Source organism: Trachemys scripta, chromosome 16 (genome assembly GCF_013100865.1).
Source record: "Trachemys scripta elegans isolate TJP31775 chromosome 16, CAS_Tse_1.0, whole genome shotgun sequence".
In the NCBI taxonomy this organism is placed as follows: Eukaryota; Metazoa; Chordata; order Testudines; family Emydidae; genus Trachemys; species Trachemys scripta.
The window spans coordinates 13,803,427-13,817,855 of NC_048313.1; the positions used below are offsets into that span (position 1 = coordinate 13,803,427).

The 14,429-nt window shown below is 64.6% G+C and overlaps 1 protein-coding gene across 3 annotated transcripts in view; it reads left to right on the forward strand.

Moving 5' to 3' along the window:
• Nucleotides 1-12,335, forward strand: part of RBMS2 (RNA binding motif single stranded interacting protein 2) — a 22,051-nt gene extending 9,716 nt beyond the window's left edge. Inside the window, exons 2-14 of one of the 3 annotated variants that reach the window (XM_034791804.1) lie at nt 970-1,154; nt 3,429-3,487; nt 4,005-4,096; nt 4,793-4,950; nt 5,085-5,164; nt 5,651-5,760; nt 6,766-6,812; nt 6,944-7,037; nt 7,535-7,585; nt 8,367-8,477; nt 8,567-8,647; nt 9,063-9,149; nt 9,310-12,335. In XM_034791804.1, coding sequence (XP_034647695.1) covers nt 970-1,154; nt 3,429-3,487; nt 4,005-4,096; nt 4,793-4,950; nt 5,085-5,164; nt 5,651-5,760; nt 6,766-6,812; nt 6,944-7,037; nt 7,535-7,585; nt 8,367-8,477; nt 8,567-8,647; nt 9,063-9,143 — 1,149 coding nt within the window. In that variant the 3' untranslated portion in view covers nt 9,144-9,149; nt 9,310-12,335. The remainder of the gene's footprint in view (nt 1-969; nt 1,155-3,428; nt 3,488-4,004; nt 4,097-4,792; nt 4,951-5,084; nt 5,165-5,650; nt 5,761-6,765; nt 6,813-6,943; nt 7,038-7,534; nt 7,586-8,366; nt 8,478-8,566; nt 8,648-9,062; nt 9,150-9,309) is intronic. The other 2 variants (XM_034791806.1, XM_034791805.1) reach the window with 2 other exon arrangements.
• The last annotated feature ends 2,094 nt before the right edge of the window (nt 12,336-14,429 follow it).

Genomic DNA, 14,429 nt, shown 5'->3' on the forward strand with positions numbered 1-14,429 from the left:
GGGGAGCTCAGGGCTGGGCTAGCAGGGGCTGCGGGTCGGGAGTGAGGGGCACCGGCAGAGCTGGGGGAGCCCAGGGCTGGGCTAGCAGGGGCTGCGGGTTGGGAGTGAGGGGCACCGGCAGGGCTGGGCTAGCAGGGGCTGCGGGTTGGGAGTGAGAGGCACAGGCAGTAGGTCTCCAGGGATGGGGGAGGTTCGATACTCCAGGTCGTGACCTCCCCCCCCCCCCCACTGAAGAACTTTAATTCAATATTAAAGCTGTTTTGAGCCGCTTTCCTCATTGGGCAGCTCATTGTGATGTCACACTGGCCACATGGCTGACTTCAGCTTGTTTGCATGCTGCGTTCTGATTGGTTGGAGTTGGTGGCAGCACTGGGATTTTTGCTGCCTCTCCCGGGGGGCGGGGCATGTGTGTACATATCGGGGTGGCCGGGAATCACCCCCCGGGTCCCCAGGCATTTGCCCCAGGCCCATCAGGCCGGGAGGGGGCAGGAGTTGGGCGTTTAGCAGTTGGGGTTCCGTGATCAAGCCCTAGCCGGTGTGCGGGGATGGTTTGGGGGGTGAAGCCTCAGATTCGACCCCCTCAGACTCAGCCCCACCGCACCCCCTCCAGGCCTCATGCCATTGACTGTACCTAGGATGGTTTAAACTGGCCCCCGTCATCACTGACTTACTCAGGTCCCCGGTACCTGAGGCAGGGGGTTATTACAATCAGGCCTCGGGTTCAGTGGAAGCTCCCTTTGCTGTCTGTCCGCTGCCCCCAGCCTGCCACCCGTCTCTCTCCCCTCCCCGCTAAGGATGGGGCAGGCAGCCCCTCTCTCTGTTGCTCCCTGAGACCCCTGGGCAGGAGGAAAGATTCAAAGAGTTGGAGGGGGAACGTGAGCCAACCAGCTGCGGATCCCACCGCCCCCACCAACGTCCCTCGGGAGCCCCGCCCCCTGCTCACCAGCTCCTCCCCCTCTTGTCTCCCAGCAGCCTTATGTGTCAGTGGCCCAGCAGATGGCGCCCCCGAGTCCCAGCGGCAGCAACAACAACAGCAGCAGCAGCAGCAGCGGAGGAGGCGGGGGAGGCGGGGACCAGCTGAGCAAAACCAACCTGTACATCCGGGGCCTGCACCCGGGCACCACCGACCAGGACCTCGTCAAGCTGTGCCAGCCGTACGCCGGGGGGGGGCAGCGGGGCGGGATTGAGGGAAGCATCCATGGGGCTGATACATCCCCCCAGTAGGGCGCAGAAATGGGGGATGGTGGGTGTCCGACATGGGGGGCGGGAGATGGGGGGTGTCCCATGTGGAGGAGATGGGAGATGGGGGGGATCTGACATAGGGGGGATCTGACATGGGGGGCGGGAGATGGGGGGGGATCTGACATGGGGGTGTCCCATGTGGGCACATGGGGTACCCTGGACGCTCCCTTAGACCTTAGCCAAAGGCTGAGATGCGGCCGTGACCCCGGGGCTCGTCCCCTCCAGATGCTGCTTCTGCCTGGGGCTCGGAACAGAGCCGGAGACCCCCCCATCTCCCTGCCCCCCAGCACTCCCTGCCTCCCCCCCCAGCACTCCCAATCTCCCTGCCTCCCCCCCAGCACTCCCAGCCCCCCCCATCTTCCTGCCTCCCCCCCAGCACTCCCAGCCCCCCACATCTCCCTGCCCCCCCAGCACTCCCAGCCCCCCACATCTCCCTGCCCCCCCCAGCACTCCCTGCCCCCCCATCTCCCTGCCCCCCCTCAGCACTCCCTGCCTCCCCCCCCAGCACTCCCAGTCACCACAGCCACTGGTTTCCTTTGGGGGCAAGAATCCATCCTGGGCTCCCCCCCCATGTCCGCCGGTGCCCCTCACTACCGACCTGCAGCCCCTGTTAGCCCAGCCCTGGGCTCCCCCCAGCTCTGCCGGTGCCCCTCACTCCCGACCCGCAGCCCCTGCTAGCCCAGCCCTGGGCTCCCCGTTTTGGGAAGGGCTTTGGGTGAGTCAGGTGCCCAGCAGGGACTGGGGCCCCTGGAGCTCTGCGTTGGCCGGGGGCAGGGGGATGGGGGGGCCTTGCTGGGCAGCAGCCCGTGGGGGTGGATCTGGCCTGGGAGCCGGCACTGGGGGGAGAGGGGGGCGGTTGCTGCCGTAGCCTCAGCTCACCCCAGTCGGGAATGCTGGAAGTGGCCCGGCGCCGGCGCCCGCCCTGGCAGCCCGTGCAGTTCGGATCAGGAATTCGCGGGGGGAGGGGCTCCGGGAGCTGCTCTCAGCTGGGGTGGGGGGAGGGGTAACCCCTTCAGGGATGGGTCAGGATTTGGGAGTGTTTCCACGTCTCCATCGCACCCCGATTTTTCCAGGGCCTGGCGCCTCCTGCTGTGACGCGGCTTCGCCCCCTTGGGGGGCTCGGGGTTGCTGGCTCCCGCGCGGTTTGTGAAGGGTTAATTCAGCCTCGCTAATTGGGGAAACTGAGGCACAGGAAAGATGAAACGGGACGGGAGCGGAGGCTAGTGGTTAGAGTGAAGGGGGAGGAGGGGATGGAAACCAGGACTCCTGGGTTCTCTTCCCACCTGTGCCGTTGGCTGGTTCTGGGACCTAGGGGAAATCGCTCCTCCCCCCCCCCGGCCTCAGTTTCCCCGCCACCCATTTCCATAGGTGGTGTCTATCCAGGGCCATGGGCCTCTGCCACGTTCCCTGCCCTGCCTTTGGGCTCAGGGGGTCCCCCGGTGCCCGCAGGGCCAGGGACTTGCTCAATCCGGCAGCTGGTCGGATTTCCTCCCCCACCCTGCCTGTCTCGCTCCCTCCCCGCCAGGAAATCCGGCCAGGCTGACCCGAGGGGGGATGGGCTGTTTCCTTCCCTGCCTTGGGGGGGGGGAGGGGCACAGAAGTCATCTGCCCTTTAAAAGGCCCCCCCATGGCTGCTGCATCCTGGGGGAGGGGAAATCTCATGACCTCCAGTGCTGAAGGGGGGGGCTCTGGGAACTGCCCTGCTGGGGATCCCCAACCTGCCCCACCCCTGGCTTTGCAGCCGCTCTGTGGGGCCTGCGGGGGGGGGAGGAGGGGCTGGATCCCCCCCCCCCCCCCGCCTGGGGCTCGCTGCCCCTAGGAATTCCTCATTTAACCCTTTCCCATGGGGACATGGGGATGTCTTTCTTAGCTGGCACCAATGGGCATTCGCCCCAAGTTCAGAGCTCTGTCCCCTACCCCCACCCCGGCTGCAGGATTCGCCTTCACTTCCCGGCCTAAATCAACGCGGCTGTTAAACAGCCCCTGCCCCACCCCAGAGGCAGCCGCAGCTCAGCGCCGCTCGAGGGATCCCTGTATAACCAGCCCCTGCTGAGGCGGCTGCAGCTCAGAGCCGGGCGAGATTTGGGGGTGGCAGGCGCTGTGGGATACCCCGTTATGGGTCCCGCTGGCCGCTCTGCCCCATGCCCACTGTAACTCTTCTCTTTGGCATCCCCCCTCCCCCCCAGATACGGCAAAATTGTTTCCACGAAAGCCATCCTGGACAAGACGACCAACAAGTGCAAAGGTGAGGCCCGGTGCCCCACAGCGGCGCCACGGGAGGGTCCCTGGTTCCTGGGAACCCCCCTGCTGCTTTCCCCAGTAGTCTGGGCTCTGGATACATTCCAGCAAAGGGTCCCCATATACCCAGCCCCTGTGCCCACCCCAGAGCCAGCTGCATTTCAGTGCCAGGTGACGGGTCCCTGTATAACCTGCCCCTGCACCCCACCCCAGAGCCAGCCGCATCTCCCATGCTGGGCGAGGGGTCCCCATATACCCAGCCCCTGCGCCCCACCCCAGAGCCAGCCGCATCTCCGTGCTGGGCAAGGGGTCCCCGCATACCCCGCCCTCACCCCAAAAGGGCCTCCTCCCAGTGCCAGGTGAGGGGTTGCTGGGTGATGGGAAGCAAAAAATCCCATAAAGGGCTTTGAGACAACAAACCGCAAGATCCTAAATATCCAACACACGGGCTCTGGTTTGAGGCTGCAGGGTCCCCCCCCCCCCCCCCCCCCCCCCCCCCCTCACTGTCCCTGCTTCTCTCCCAGGCTACGGCTTTGTCGATTTCGACAGCCCCACGGCGGCACAGAAGGCCGTGACGGCGCTGAAGGCCAGCGGGGTGCAGGCCCAGATGGCGAAGGTAAGTGCCCCAGATGCCCCCTGCCCGCACGGAGATGGGGGGGCGCTGGGGGAGAGAGAGAGAGAAGTTGCTGGGGGTGTGGGGCCTCCTCCTAAAGCACTGAAAGGGTTAATGGTTCCAGCTGTAGGAGGTCCCTTCCCCCGGACCCCCACCACCCTGGGGCCCCCCCCCCCCGTGGTGCAGGTTTGTGACTCGCCCTGCAGCTGGTTGGGCTCCGGCTTTGCCCAGGAGGCTTTGGGGGGCCCTGAGCCGCACAGAGAATCGGGGCCATGGGTTCTCTCGGCCTGGGCGGGGGGGGAATGGGGGCCGATCTCAGGCCAGGCCAGAGCCGTGGACGATTCTTCCTGGGCCAGACTTGGACTTTCCGTCCTGTCCCGGGACAGGGGAAAGTTCTGAAATCTGGGGGGTTGTCCCAGGACGGGGAGCCCGTCTCCCGGCTGCCCTCTGCTCCCTGGACGTCCCAGACCTGGGCTCCCCCACACTTCTGCCGGTGCCCCTCACTCCCGACCTGCAGCCCCCTGCTAGCCCAGCCCTGGGCTCCCCCACAGCTCTGCTGGTGCCCCTCACGGAGCCACAGCCCCATAGGGCAGGGGAAGAGGAAGTAATTCCCCACACAGAGGCCAATTTCAGGGAAGGGGAGACCCTGGAGGCCCCTTTGGGGGCGCTGGGCAGCCCCTCACTGCCGTGTCTCCATAGCAACAGGAGCAGGACCCCACGAACCTGTACATCTCCAACCTGCCTCTCAGCGTGGACGAGCAGGAGCTGGAGGGGATGCTGAAACCCTTCGGACAGGTGATCTCCACCCGCGTCCTGCGCGACCCCAACGGCACCAGCCGCGGCGTCGGCTTCGCCAGGTCAGAGCCCCCCGCCCGGGAGGGGTCGTTGGCGCTGGGGGACGTTGGCGTTGGGGGTTCTCNGCATGGGGATGTTGGCGCGGGACGGGGAGGGGGTCGTTGGCGCTGGGCTCAGGCCTTCTGTCCCCTCACAGAATGGAGTCCACAGAAAAGTGCGAAGCCATCATCACCCACTTCAACGGGAAATACATCAAGACTCCCCCAGGGATCCCAGGTGGGCGGCAGGGCCTCACGGTGGGGCACCCAAGGGGGAACCCGGGCAGCAGGAGCCGGGGAGGGGGCTGTTATATAATGACTCTCCTGGGGGATGGGACCCTGGGACCCTTCCCTTCCCTTCTGGGTTTAACTCCTGCCAGGCCGAACTCGGGAACAATGGGGACAGGAGGGGGGTGCAGGGAGCCCAGGGCTGGGCTAGCAGGGGCTGTGGGTCAGGAGTGAGGGGCACCGGCAGAGATGGGGAGGGGAGCCCAAGGCTGGGCTAGCAGGGACTGCGGGTCGGGATTGGGGGGCCCTGGCAGAGCGTGGGGGGAGCCCAGGGCTGGGCTAGCAGGGGGGCTGTGGGTCGGGAGCAGGGGGGCCATGGGGTGGGGGTTGGGGGGCCCGGGGGGGCGCGGGGGGGGAGGGCTAGTAGGGGGGGCTGCGGGACGGGAGCAGGGGGGGCTGGGGGTCGGTCGTGACGCCTGCCTCTGTCTCTGGGCAGCCCCCTCAGATCCGCTGCTTTGCAAGTTTGCCGACGGGGGGCAGAAGAAGCGCCAGCCGCAGGGGAAGTACGTGCAGAACGGGCGGGCCTGGCCGCGGGACGGCGACTCGGTGAGACTGACTCCCTGGGGTGGGAATCGGCCCCTCGCCCAGCCTGGGACCCCCAGCCGCTCTCTGGCCCTGGATGGAGGGGGCTATGGGGTCCCTTCTCTAGCGGTACGACTCTGTGCCCAGGGTTGCCGGGCGCCCGGTCGAAAAGGGACCTGGCAGCTCCAGTCAGCACCGCTGGCCGGGCCGTTAACAGTCCCGTCAGCGGCACAGCCGAGCTAAGACAGGCTCCCTCCTGCCCTGGCGCCGCGCAGCTCCCGGAAGCAGCCGGCACGTCCGGCTCCTGGGCGCAGGGGCAATCAGGGAAGCTCCACGTGCTGCCCCTGACCCCAGCGCTGGCTCCGCAGCTCCCATTGGCCGGGAACTGCGGCCAATGGGAGCTGCGGGGGCGGCGCCTGCGGGCATGGGTAGCGCGGAGCCAGGGCAGGTGGGGAGCCTGCCTTAGCCCTGCCGCACCACCGACCCGGAGCCTGAGGTAAGCGCCGCCCGGCTGGAGCCCACACCCTGAACTCCCTGCCCCACGTTGGAACCCCCTCCCGCCCCCTAACTCCCTCCTGGAGCCCACACCCCAAACTCCTTAGCCCCACCCCAGAGCCCGCATCCCCAGCCAGAGCCCTAGTCCCCTCCCATACCCCAAACCCCTCTTCCCAGCCCCCCCCAGAGCCCGCCCCCCCAGCTGGAGCCATCACTCCCTCTCACACCCCAAGCCCCCGCCCCAGCCCAGTGAAAGTGAGGGAGGGAGGGGGGCTGGAATGAGTGGGGGGCGGGGCAGAGGCAGGGCAAGGGTGTTCGGTGTGCCCCCAACCCACGAGCTGGCAGGGGGGGGGTCTCTCTGCCAACTGGCAGGGGGAGACATGGATGGGTGTGTCTTGTCTGGGGGGTGTGAGATGCTGTGGCAGGGCAGTGGCGGCCTTGGGGGTTGCGGCGGCAGGAGGGGGGGTTGCTGCAGCCGGGGGCAGGGGGGCCGCACTCCTGGGCAGGCCTGACCCAGGTGTTGTGTCCCCACAGAGTGGCATGACCTTGACCTATGACCCCACCACGGCTCTGCAGAACGGGTGAGTCCCTGTGTCCTCCCCCCCCCCATTGCCCCCTATGTGTGCTGGGGGGTGGGGGGGCACACTCCCTTTCTGTGCATCCCACCGTGGAGTTTAACCCCGTGACGCCCGGCACCCTTCTCCCTCCACAGGTTCTACCCGACCCCCTACAGCCTGGCCCCCAACAGGATGATGGCTCAGACCACGCTCGCCCCTTACCTCCCGTCACCCATGTCCTCCTACCAGGTACCAGCGCGAGGGAGGCTGCCGGGGGCCTGGCCAAGGAGCTTCCAGCCAAGGGGGAAGGGGGCTGTGTCAGGGTGTGACCCCCAGCCGGGGGGCCATGTCTGAGGGGCTGTGTTGGGGTATGACCTCCAGCCGGGGGGCTGTGTCGGGGGCTGGTGGCCCATGTTGGGGGCTGTGGGGCTGTGTCAGGGTGAGACCCCAGCTGGGGGGCCGTGTCGGGGGCTGGGGGCTGTGTCGGGGTNGGTGAGACCCCAGCTGGGGGGCCGTGTCGGGGGCTGGGGGCTGTGTCAGGGTGAGATCCCCACCTAGGGGCCCGTGTCAGGGGCTAGGGGGCCGTGTTGGGGGCTGGGGGCTGTGTCGGGGTGAGATCCCCAGCTGGGGGCCCGTGTCGGAGGCTGTGTCGGGGGCTGGGGGCCCGTGTCGGGGGCTGGGGGCCATCGGGGTGTGACCCCCCCGGCTGGGCCCAGGGACCCGCTGACACCCCTCTTTGCCCGCAGGTTCACAGCCCGTCCTGGATGCACCATCAGTCGTACCTCATGCAGCCCACGGTGAGGCCCGGCCCAGCCCAGCCCAGCCCCCCACCCCTCGGGGCGGCTCCTGTGACTCCGGGCCCAGGAGGCCATGGGGGGGCGGGGCAGGGCAGGGGGGGCCCAGGGGAAGTAGCTTCAGGGCGGGGCCAATGAGGCTGCTCTGACATCACTACCTGGTAACCATGGGGCCCAAACGCATCACTTCCTGTTGGTCAGAGGGATTTCATTGCCAACAGGAAATGATACATACTGAGTTTACACATCACTTCCTGTCCCTCGCTTGGTCTCTGACATCATTTCCTGTACAGCCTTCCCACCAGGGAAAGGGTCTTTCTGGTGCCAGGGTCTCTGCTGGCCCTAGGCTCCGCCCCCAGGCACAGACCTGTGCTGATTGGCCGTACCAGCCCCCGTGGCCCCAGGCTCCGCCTCGGCCCTGTGCTGATTGGCCGTACCAGCCCCTGTGGCCCCAGGCTCCACCTCGGCCCTGTGCTGATTGGCCGAACCAGCTCCTATGGCCCCAGGCTCCGCCTCATCCCTGTGCTGATTGGCCATACCAGCTCCCGTGGCCCCAGGCTCCGCCTCATCCCTGTGCTGATTGGCCATACCAGCTCCCGTGGCCCCAGGCTCCGCCTCCAGCCCTGTGCTGATTGGCCGTACCAGCTCCCGTGGCCCCAGGCTCCGCCCCCGGCCCTGTGCTGATTGGCCGTACCAGCTCCCATGGCACTTAGCCCCCCCGTTGCCAGGTCCCTCTCCTCCCAGCCCCCCCTGGCCGCTCTCCAACCACTCTCCTCTGCCACAGGGGACGGTGCTGACGCCGACCATGGACCACACCATTTCCATCCAGCCCGCCTCCATGATGGGCCCCCTGACCCAGCAGCTGGGCCACCTCTCCCTCAGTAGCACTGGCACGGTAAGGCCCCCGTCCGCCGGCACCAGGGCCCCAGCCAGGGCTCCTTTGGGCACCAGCCGCCCCCTGACCTCTCCTCTCTCCCTCCCCAGTACATGCCAGCGGCAGCAGCTATGCAAGGAGCTTACATCCCTCAGTACACGCCCGTGCCTTCCTCCAGCATCTCAGTTGAGGTAAGGGCCTTGTTCCAGGCTGGGGGCACAGCTGGAGGGGCAAGCCCCTGCCACATCTGTCAGCCGGGGGGTGGAAGTCCTGGGGGCCGCGGGTTCTAATCTCCCCTTCACCCCTCCGCCTCGCTAACCGGCCAAGCGTCTGAAATGCAGCCACCTCTGGGGTGGGGTATGGCAGCTGTTGAACAGCCAACGCAGCAACCTTGCCCTGGCAGGCTAGGACAGGAAGTGCGCCTGTCTCCAGCTGGCCTCAGGTCAGCACGGGGCATTGACCTGGAGCGAAGAGCATCTCCCAGCACCACTTGCTGCAGTGCCCCCTCCCTAGGCCTCCCGTTCGCTGGTCAGGATAGGGGTGCGGGGGCCAGGCGGGGAGGCCGGGCCAGCATCACCCCACACCCCCTAACCTCCTGCCTTTCAGGAGAACAGCGGCCAGCAGAGCCAAGTGGCTGTCGAGTCTCCGTCAGATCACGCTGCCTACTCCTATCAGTACAGCAAGTAACTGCAGGTAAGGGGGGGGTCAGGGAAAGAGAGCCTGGCCCTCTTGGTGGCTCAGGCCCCAGGGTAGGAGACTGGCTGGCTCAGGGGGACGGGGAATGGGACATGGGGCCTTTCCCCTCTGCTCTTTGCAAACCCCTGTATCAGTGAACTGTTCTTTCCCTTGTCAGCTGGACCAGGCGTCTCTGCTCCGAGCGCTCGCCCCGAGGGAGATCGCCACCTCCTCTTTGATTTGTGCTGCATCTAGAAGATCGAATCCAATTTTTTTTTTCTTCGTTCGTTTCTTTCTTTTGCAAAGAAAACAGTTTTGTAAAAAAAAAAACAACAAAAAAAAAAAACACCCGGCAATAGACTTTGCTCACCAAGGAACCAAAGCGGTGGAATGGGGGGGCTGGGTCACCAGATCCACTCCGCGCAGACGGACAGATGGACTGAGGCCTATTTTAATAGGAGGGGGAAAAAAAAGTGTTTGGTTTATTTTTGGTCGTTGTTTTGAAGAACCCCCCCTTTTTTTTTTTGGGTGGTTCTTTGAGGAAAGGCTTGATCCAGGAGGGTGGATCTGGCTGCCCCGGAGTGGCAAGGCTGCAGATTCGAATCTCTGGGACAATCGTCGTTTTCTTTTGTCAATTAAGGATTACTTTTTCGTTCCTTTCTTTTTTCTTTTCTTTTCTTTTTTTTAAAGGAAAAATATGCAACGTTTGAACAATTATATATTGAGGGGGTTTTTGGTTGTACTGCTCCCCGACTGATTCCGCCCGTTTCTTCGCCCCCCTCCGGACGCTTCTCCACGCCTGAATGCCACTGTAGGATAAAGAATTTTTTTCCGGGGGAGGGGTTGCTTTAAAAGAAAAGGAAAAAAACGCCACAAAAACCTACAAAAAAAAGCCCCACGGTTGATTTTATTGTTTTTTGCTTTTTTTTTTCTCCCGGGTTTTATAAAAAAGGAAAAAGTCCAAAAAAAAGGAAAAAGAAACACTAAAAATCCCAGGATCTAATGAGATAAACCTAGCAGGAATCCGTGACTTTCCACCGGGAGGATGAGGCGGGAGATACGCTGCATCGTGCACTGGCTGGCGGGATTTTGGGCAGAGGAAGGTTGGCCACGAACTCCGTGCCAGGACGCAGCTCCAGGAAACCTCTAGGATCCGTAATCTTCTCCCTGCTTGAGTTTTGCCGGACAGGATCGCTGCTTGTGTTGGATTCCAGTTTGGACTGGGGGAGGCTTCGTGGTCTCTGGTCCGGCCCCTGTCCTTTCCTATTAGATGCTACGTACGTGGACTCGCCTGGGTCAGGACTCGGCCCTGGCCCCCCTTCCAAAAGCCTCGTGCCGCTTTTCTGCGTCACCAGTGACGTCTTGTGCTTCCGGACTCCGCTCTCTGTCCACCTGTCCCACGCGCCTATGGCCCGAGGGACCCGGCACCGGCCCCGTCCGCCCTGCGGGATATACAGTGCCTTCACTGCCTGCGTTCCAGACCGTGCCAGCAGACCGCCCCCCCGCCGCCGTGGTGACCTCCCCGCCCCCCACCACTGGGATCCGTGCACGGGTGGGGAACAGCCGACTGGCAACACACAGATTCCCCCCCACCACCACCCGCTGCTCTTCACCGCGGGCCACGGGAGGACGACAGGGCCCCGTGCCGCACCCACCTCGGTGGACAAGGTTGCGGGGGGGTTGGTTGGATTCTGGGCATGGCTGGATTGCCCCCCTTCTTCCTGAGAGGGGGGTGCTGAGTGGTGGCTTTTTGGGGCCGGGGGGGGGGGCAGAGCTGGTGCTGCCCTTGCTGCAGATGGGGATCTCATTTCTATGCACATCCCAGCCCCCCCCCCCCCCCCACTCCCCCATGCACGCCATAGCAGAAGGCAGGACAAGTGCAATAAACCAGAACGCCGCCCCCCACCCCCCAGATCCCTGACCCCCAAATCTCTCTCACCTGGAGACCAAGCTCTTAAAGGTACCAGGCACTTTAGACTCATCTGCACGTTCTCAAAACAATACCCCCCCCCCTTGTGAAATGCTCTGCTGTGATTCCTCCCCCCTCAGATGGTGCTAAACCCTCCCCCTGCCCCACGGGATAGACACCCTCCCCCCAGTATCTGTTACATTGGATAGACTGTGAAACAGAGAGGCCGGCCCCTTCTCCGAGGGACATACTGGGCCCCCCATCCCTGCTGGTCTCCCCTTCTTCAGAACCCCTGCCCCTCACCCCAGTCCTAACCCTCCAGGGCTGGGGGTCGGCCGGCCGTGCCCCTTGGAGAAAATAGCTCTTATGCAGCTGACAATCAGTGATGTTCGTAGCGCACGCGCGAGTGAGTTGTGTAGTAGCGAGAGAAGCAGATGAAGGGGGGGTGGGGTTGGAGGGAGAAGGCAGCCCCGGCTAAGGGGTTTGTAGAGGGTGATTTATGCTGGGTGCGTGGGGGGGGGGGTGTGCATCTCTTCCTCCCCCCCACTCCATTCTGGACAGGGGGGAGGGGCGGACTCTTGTTAGGTGTTTTCACTTCCATGTTCCAGTTGGGGTGAAGAATGGTCAGGGTCCGGCAAGTTAAATGTTAACCCTACCCCCACCCCCCGCCACCCAGCTGAGGAAGCTAGGGGGGCACCCAGCCAGCCTGGGGGGGGGAACAGCGGCCGCTCCCCCCCCCCCCCAGTTGCATGGTTTCTGGGAGCAGCCCAGCGGCCGGCCCAGCTCCACCTTTCCTCCCTAGACACTAAGGCCCATACGTGCCAACACAGAGGAAAGGGGGGCAGAAAGGCTGCCCCACATCATCCGCGCTGAGCCCCGCTCCTGCCAGCAGGCCCCTCCCATTCTAAATAAAAGCCCCAGCTTCCCCCTGGGCCCGTTGGTGGGGGGTGGGAGGGGGCAGGCCTCCAAAATGCCCAAATCCGCAGGCGGCTGGCGCCTCGCTTGGCCCCGTGCGGTGCCTTAAATCTGCATTGCGGTGCCTGGTGCTGGCGCCGCTGGGCTCGAACCCGGGACCCGGGGAGCCACACGCCCCATGGGGGCAGCAAACCTGGCCTGGCGCAGGAACCGTGCGGAAATCCGCCGGCTCTGACGCACTGGGCCAGTGCTGGGGGGGGAGGGGGACAGAGCCCCAGGGGGACCCCGAGAAAGCTGCACGCTGGCTGCCCCCCTCCCCCAATGGCTGCGTTTGAAGATTTTTGTTCTTTTTTCATGAATTTTTTTGTAAGTTTCCTTTTAAAAAAAAAAAAAAAGAGAAAAGTTTCCTCCTCCTTTCCCAGCCCCCTGGCCGGGGGGTGCAGGGTGGGGTGGGGTGTAGAGCTGTGGTGTTTGCTGCTCCCAGGTTCTGGGTGGTAAGTTCCAGCTGTTGGGGGGGGGGGGGGGGGGGGGGTCCTGCTGACGCGAGCGCTGGGGGGGGTGTTTGGCGTCGCTGGCTGTGACGGCGTCTTCGGCTGAAATTGTTTGATGCAGGTTTTTTAAAACTATTGTATTGATTTGTGACATGAATGCACGGGGGGGCACTGATGTGTCGGGCGGAGCGATTTGAAGAAGGTTTACGTTTGTTTGCTCTTTTTGGGGTGTTTTGGTTGCGCAACCCCCACCCGCAGGCCTGCGGTTTGCTGTGGGGGGGGGGGTCCTGGCCATGGCTGCTGGGCGGGTGCCCAGAGCAGCTGGCACCTCCAGCAGGCACAGCCTGGCGGTGCGGGCGAGTCCCTCGTCCATTTCAGCTGCATGGTGGGGGGCATCCCCTCAAAAGCCAAGCGTGCCCCCCCCCCAAAAAAACCACCTCAGCACTTTGTAACAACTTGCGGGGGGCTCATTACAAATAAGCCAATATGTTGCCCTGGTGGTACCTCCTCCTCCCTAGCTAGTTACCTGCCCCAAACACCTCAGCCTGTCCTCCCCCACCCCAGCCAATAAACCTCCTGTCCCTGCCCCCCTACTGACAGGCCAGCCCTGGGCCTCTGAGCCCTGGGCCAGTGGGGGGGGGCCCAGCGCGCCAGGTTCAGGGTTTTGTCCGTTAACCAAAGATCACCGGGCCCCACGGCGCCGCCCCACAACATCAGGGCAGCATCAGCACCCCCCGCCCCCATTGTCAACCCAAGCAGCTGGGGCCAGGCCAGGCCTTGGCAGGCAGGGGGTGGTGAGGGGCAGTGTGGGACCCTGGGGCAGGCAGGGGGGCAGTTGGCGCTGCAGTTCCCTGCTCCCGCCCCACTGCTGGTGTTCAGGCCTGAGCAATAAGAGGCCATTTGCCCCCCCCTTGCCCCACTGCCAGTGCAGGGGGTAGGGCCTGGCTGGGCAGATATCCTGCTGGATTTTGAGTCTTGTGCCTTGATCGTTCCCTGCCCGAGATCCAGCCCCTGCACTTTAGGGTCTAGCGCAGGGCGGGCGGCGTTTAGCTCCCCCATTAACAGCCTAGGCCAAGAGACCCCCTTGCCCACACGCCCTGGGAGTTGTGCCAGTCCCTGAGGCCTGGCAGATCCTGGCTTAGCACCTCCCGGCCCCCAGTGCACTGCCCGTCATTGGCCAGCATGGCTTCCCCTCTCCTGAATCCGGCTCTGCGTCCACCTCGCCCCCGCTACACAGCTACCTCGCCCCCAGGGCGGCTTCTCTCCCAAGCCCAGCGGTGCAAAGCCATGGCCCATTCCCCGCTCTCTGCCGGTTCCCCCCCTCCCGGGGGGAGCGTTCATGGTTTCACAAACCTCATGTTGCTGCTAATTACTGGGGCACCTGTTCGCCAGACAGGGCCCCGCCGGTTGTGTTTTCAGATGGCATTTTGTTCCGTTGCCTGGGTCGGGGAGTGGGTTAGGCCTCGCGCAGACTGGGGCGGGGAATGACAGCGGGGGGGGGTCCCACCCGGGCTCGCACCCCGGCAGCTAACCAAAGAGGGAGAAGTAGCCGCATTTGTGCTCAGCATTGGGGCCAGGAAGCCAAAGGGGGCGGGGTGGTGGTGGTGGATAAAACAGCCTCTGGCATTAAAGGACAGGCCACGGGCGCTGGCACGGCCCAGCTGCCCTGGGCATCGCTGGTGCCTGGGGATGGGAAACCACAGCCTCAAGGCTGGTGCCTGCTGCCGTAGGACCAGCCCAGCGTGGGGTTTAATCCCAGCAGAGGAGCGTTAGCCGGAGAAGCAGAGCCCGGGCTCGCCAGGCAGGGGATGCTGGCCAGTGCCTGGCCTGCCAAAAACAGGCTCTTGCCTGAGACGGTGAGGGAGGGGTGCAAGGCCTTGGGTCTGTGCCAGCTGCTCCTCCCCCGTTGAAATTGGCAGCTCCGAGCCTTGAGCTGCAGCGGTTGTGACCCCCAGAACCACCCCCCCAAGCTGTGGGCGCCGG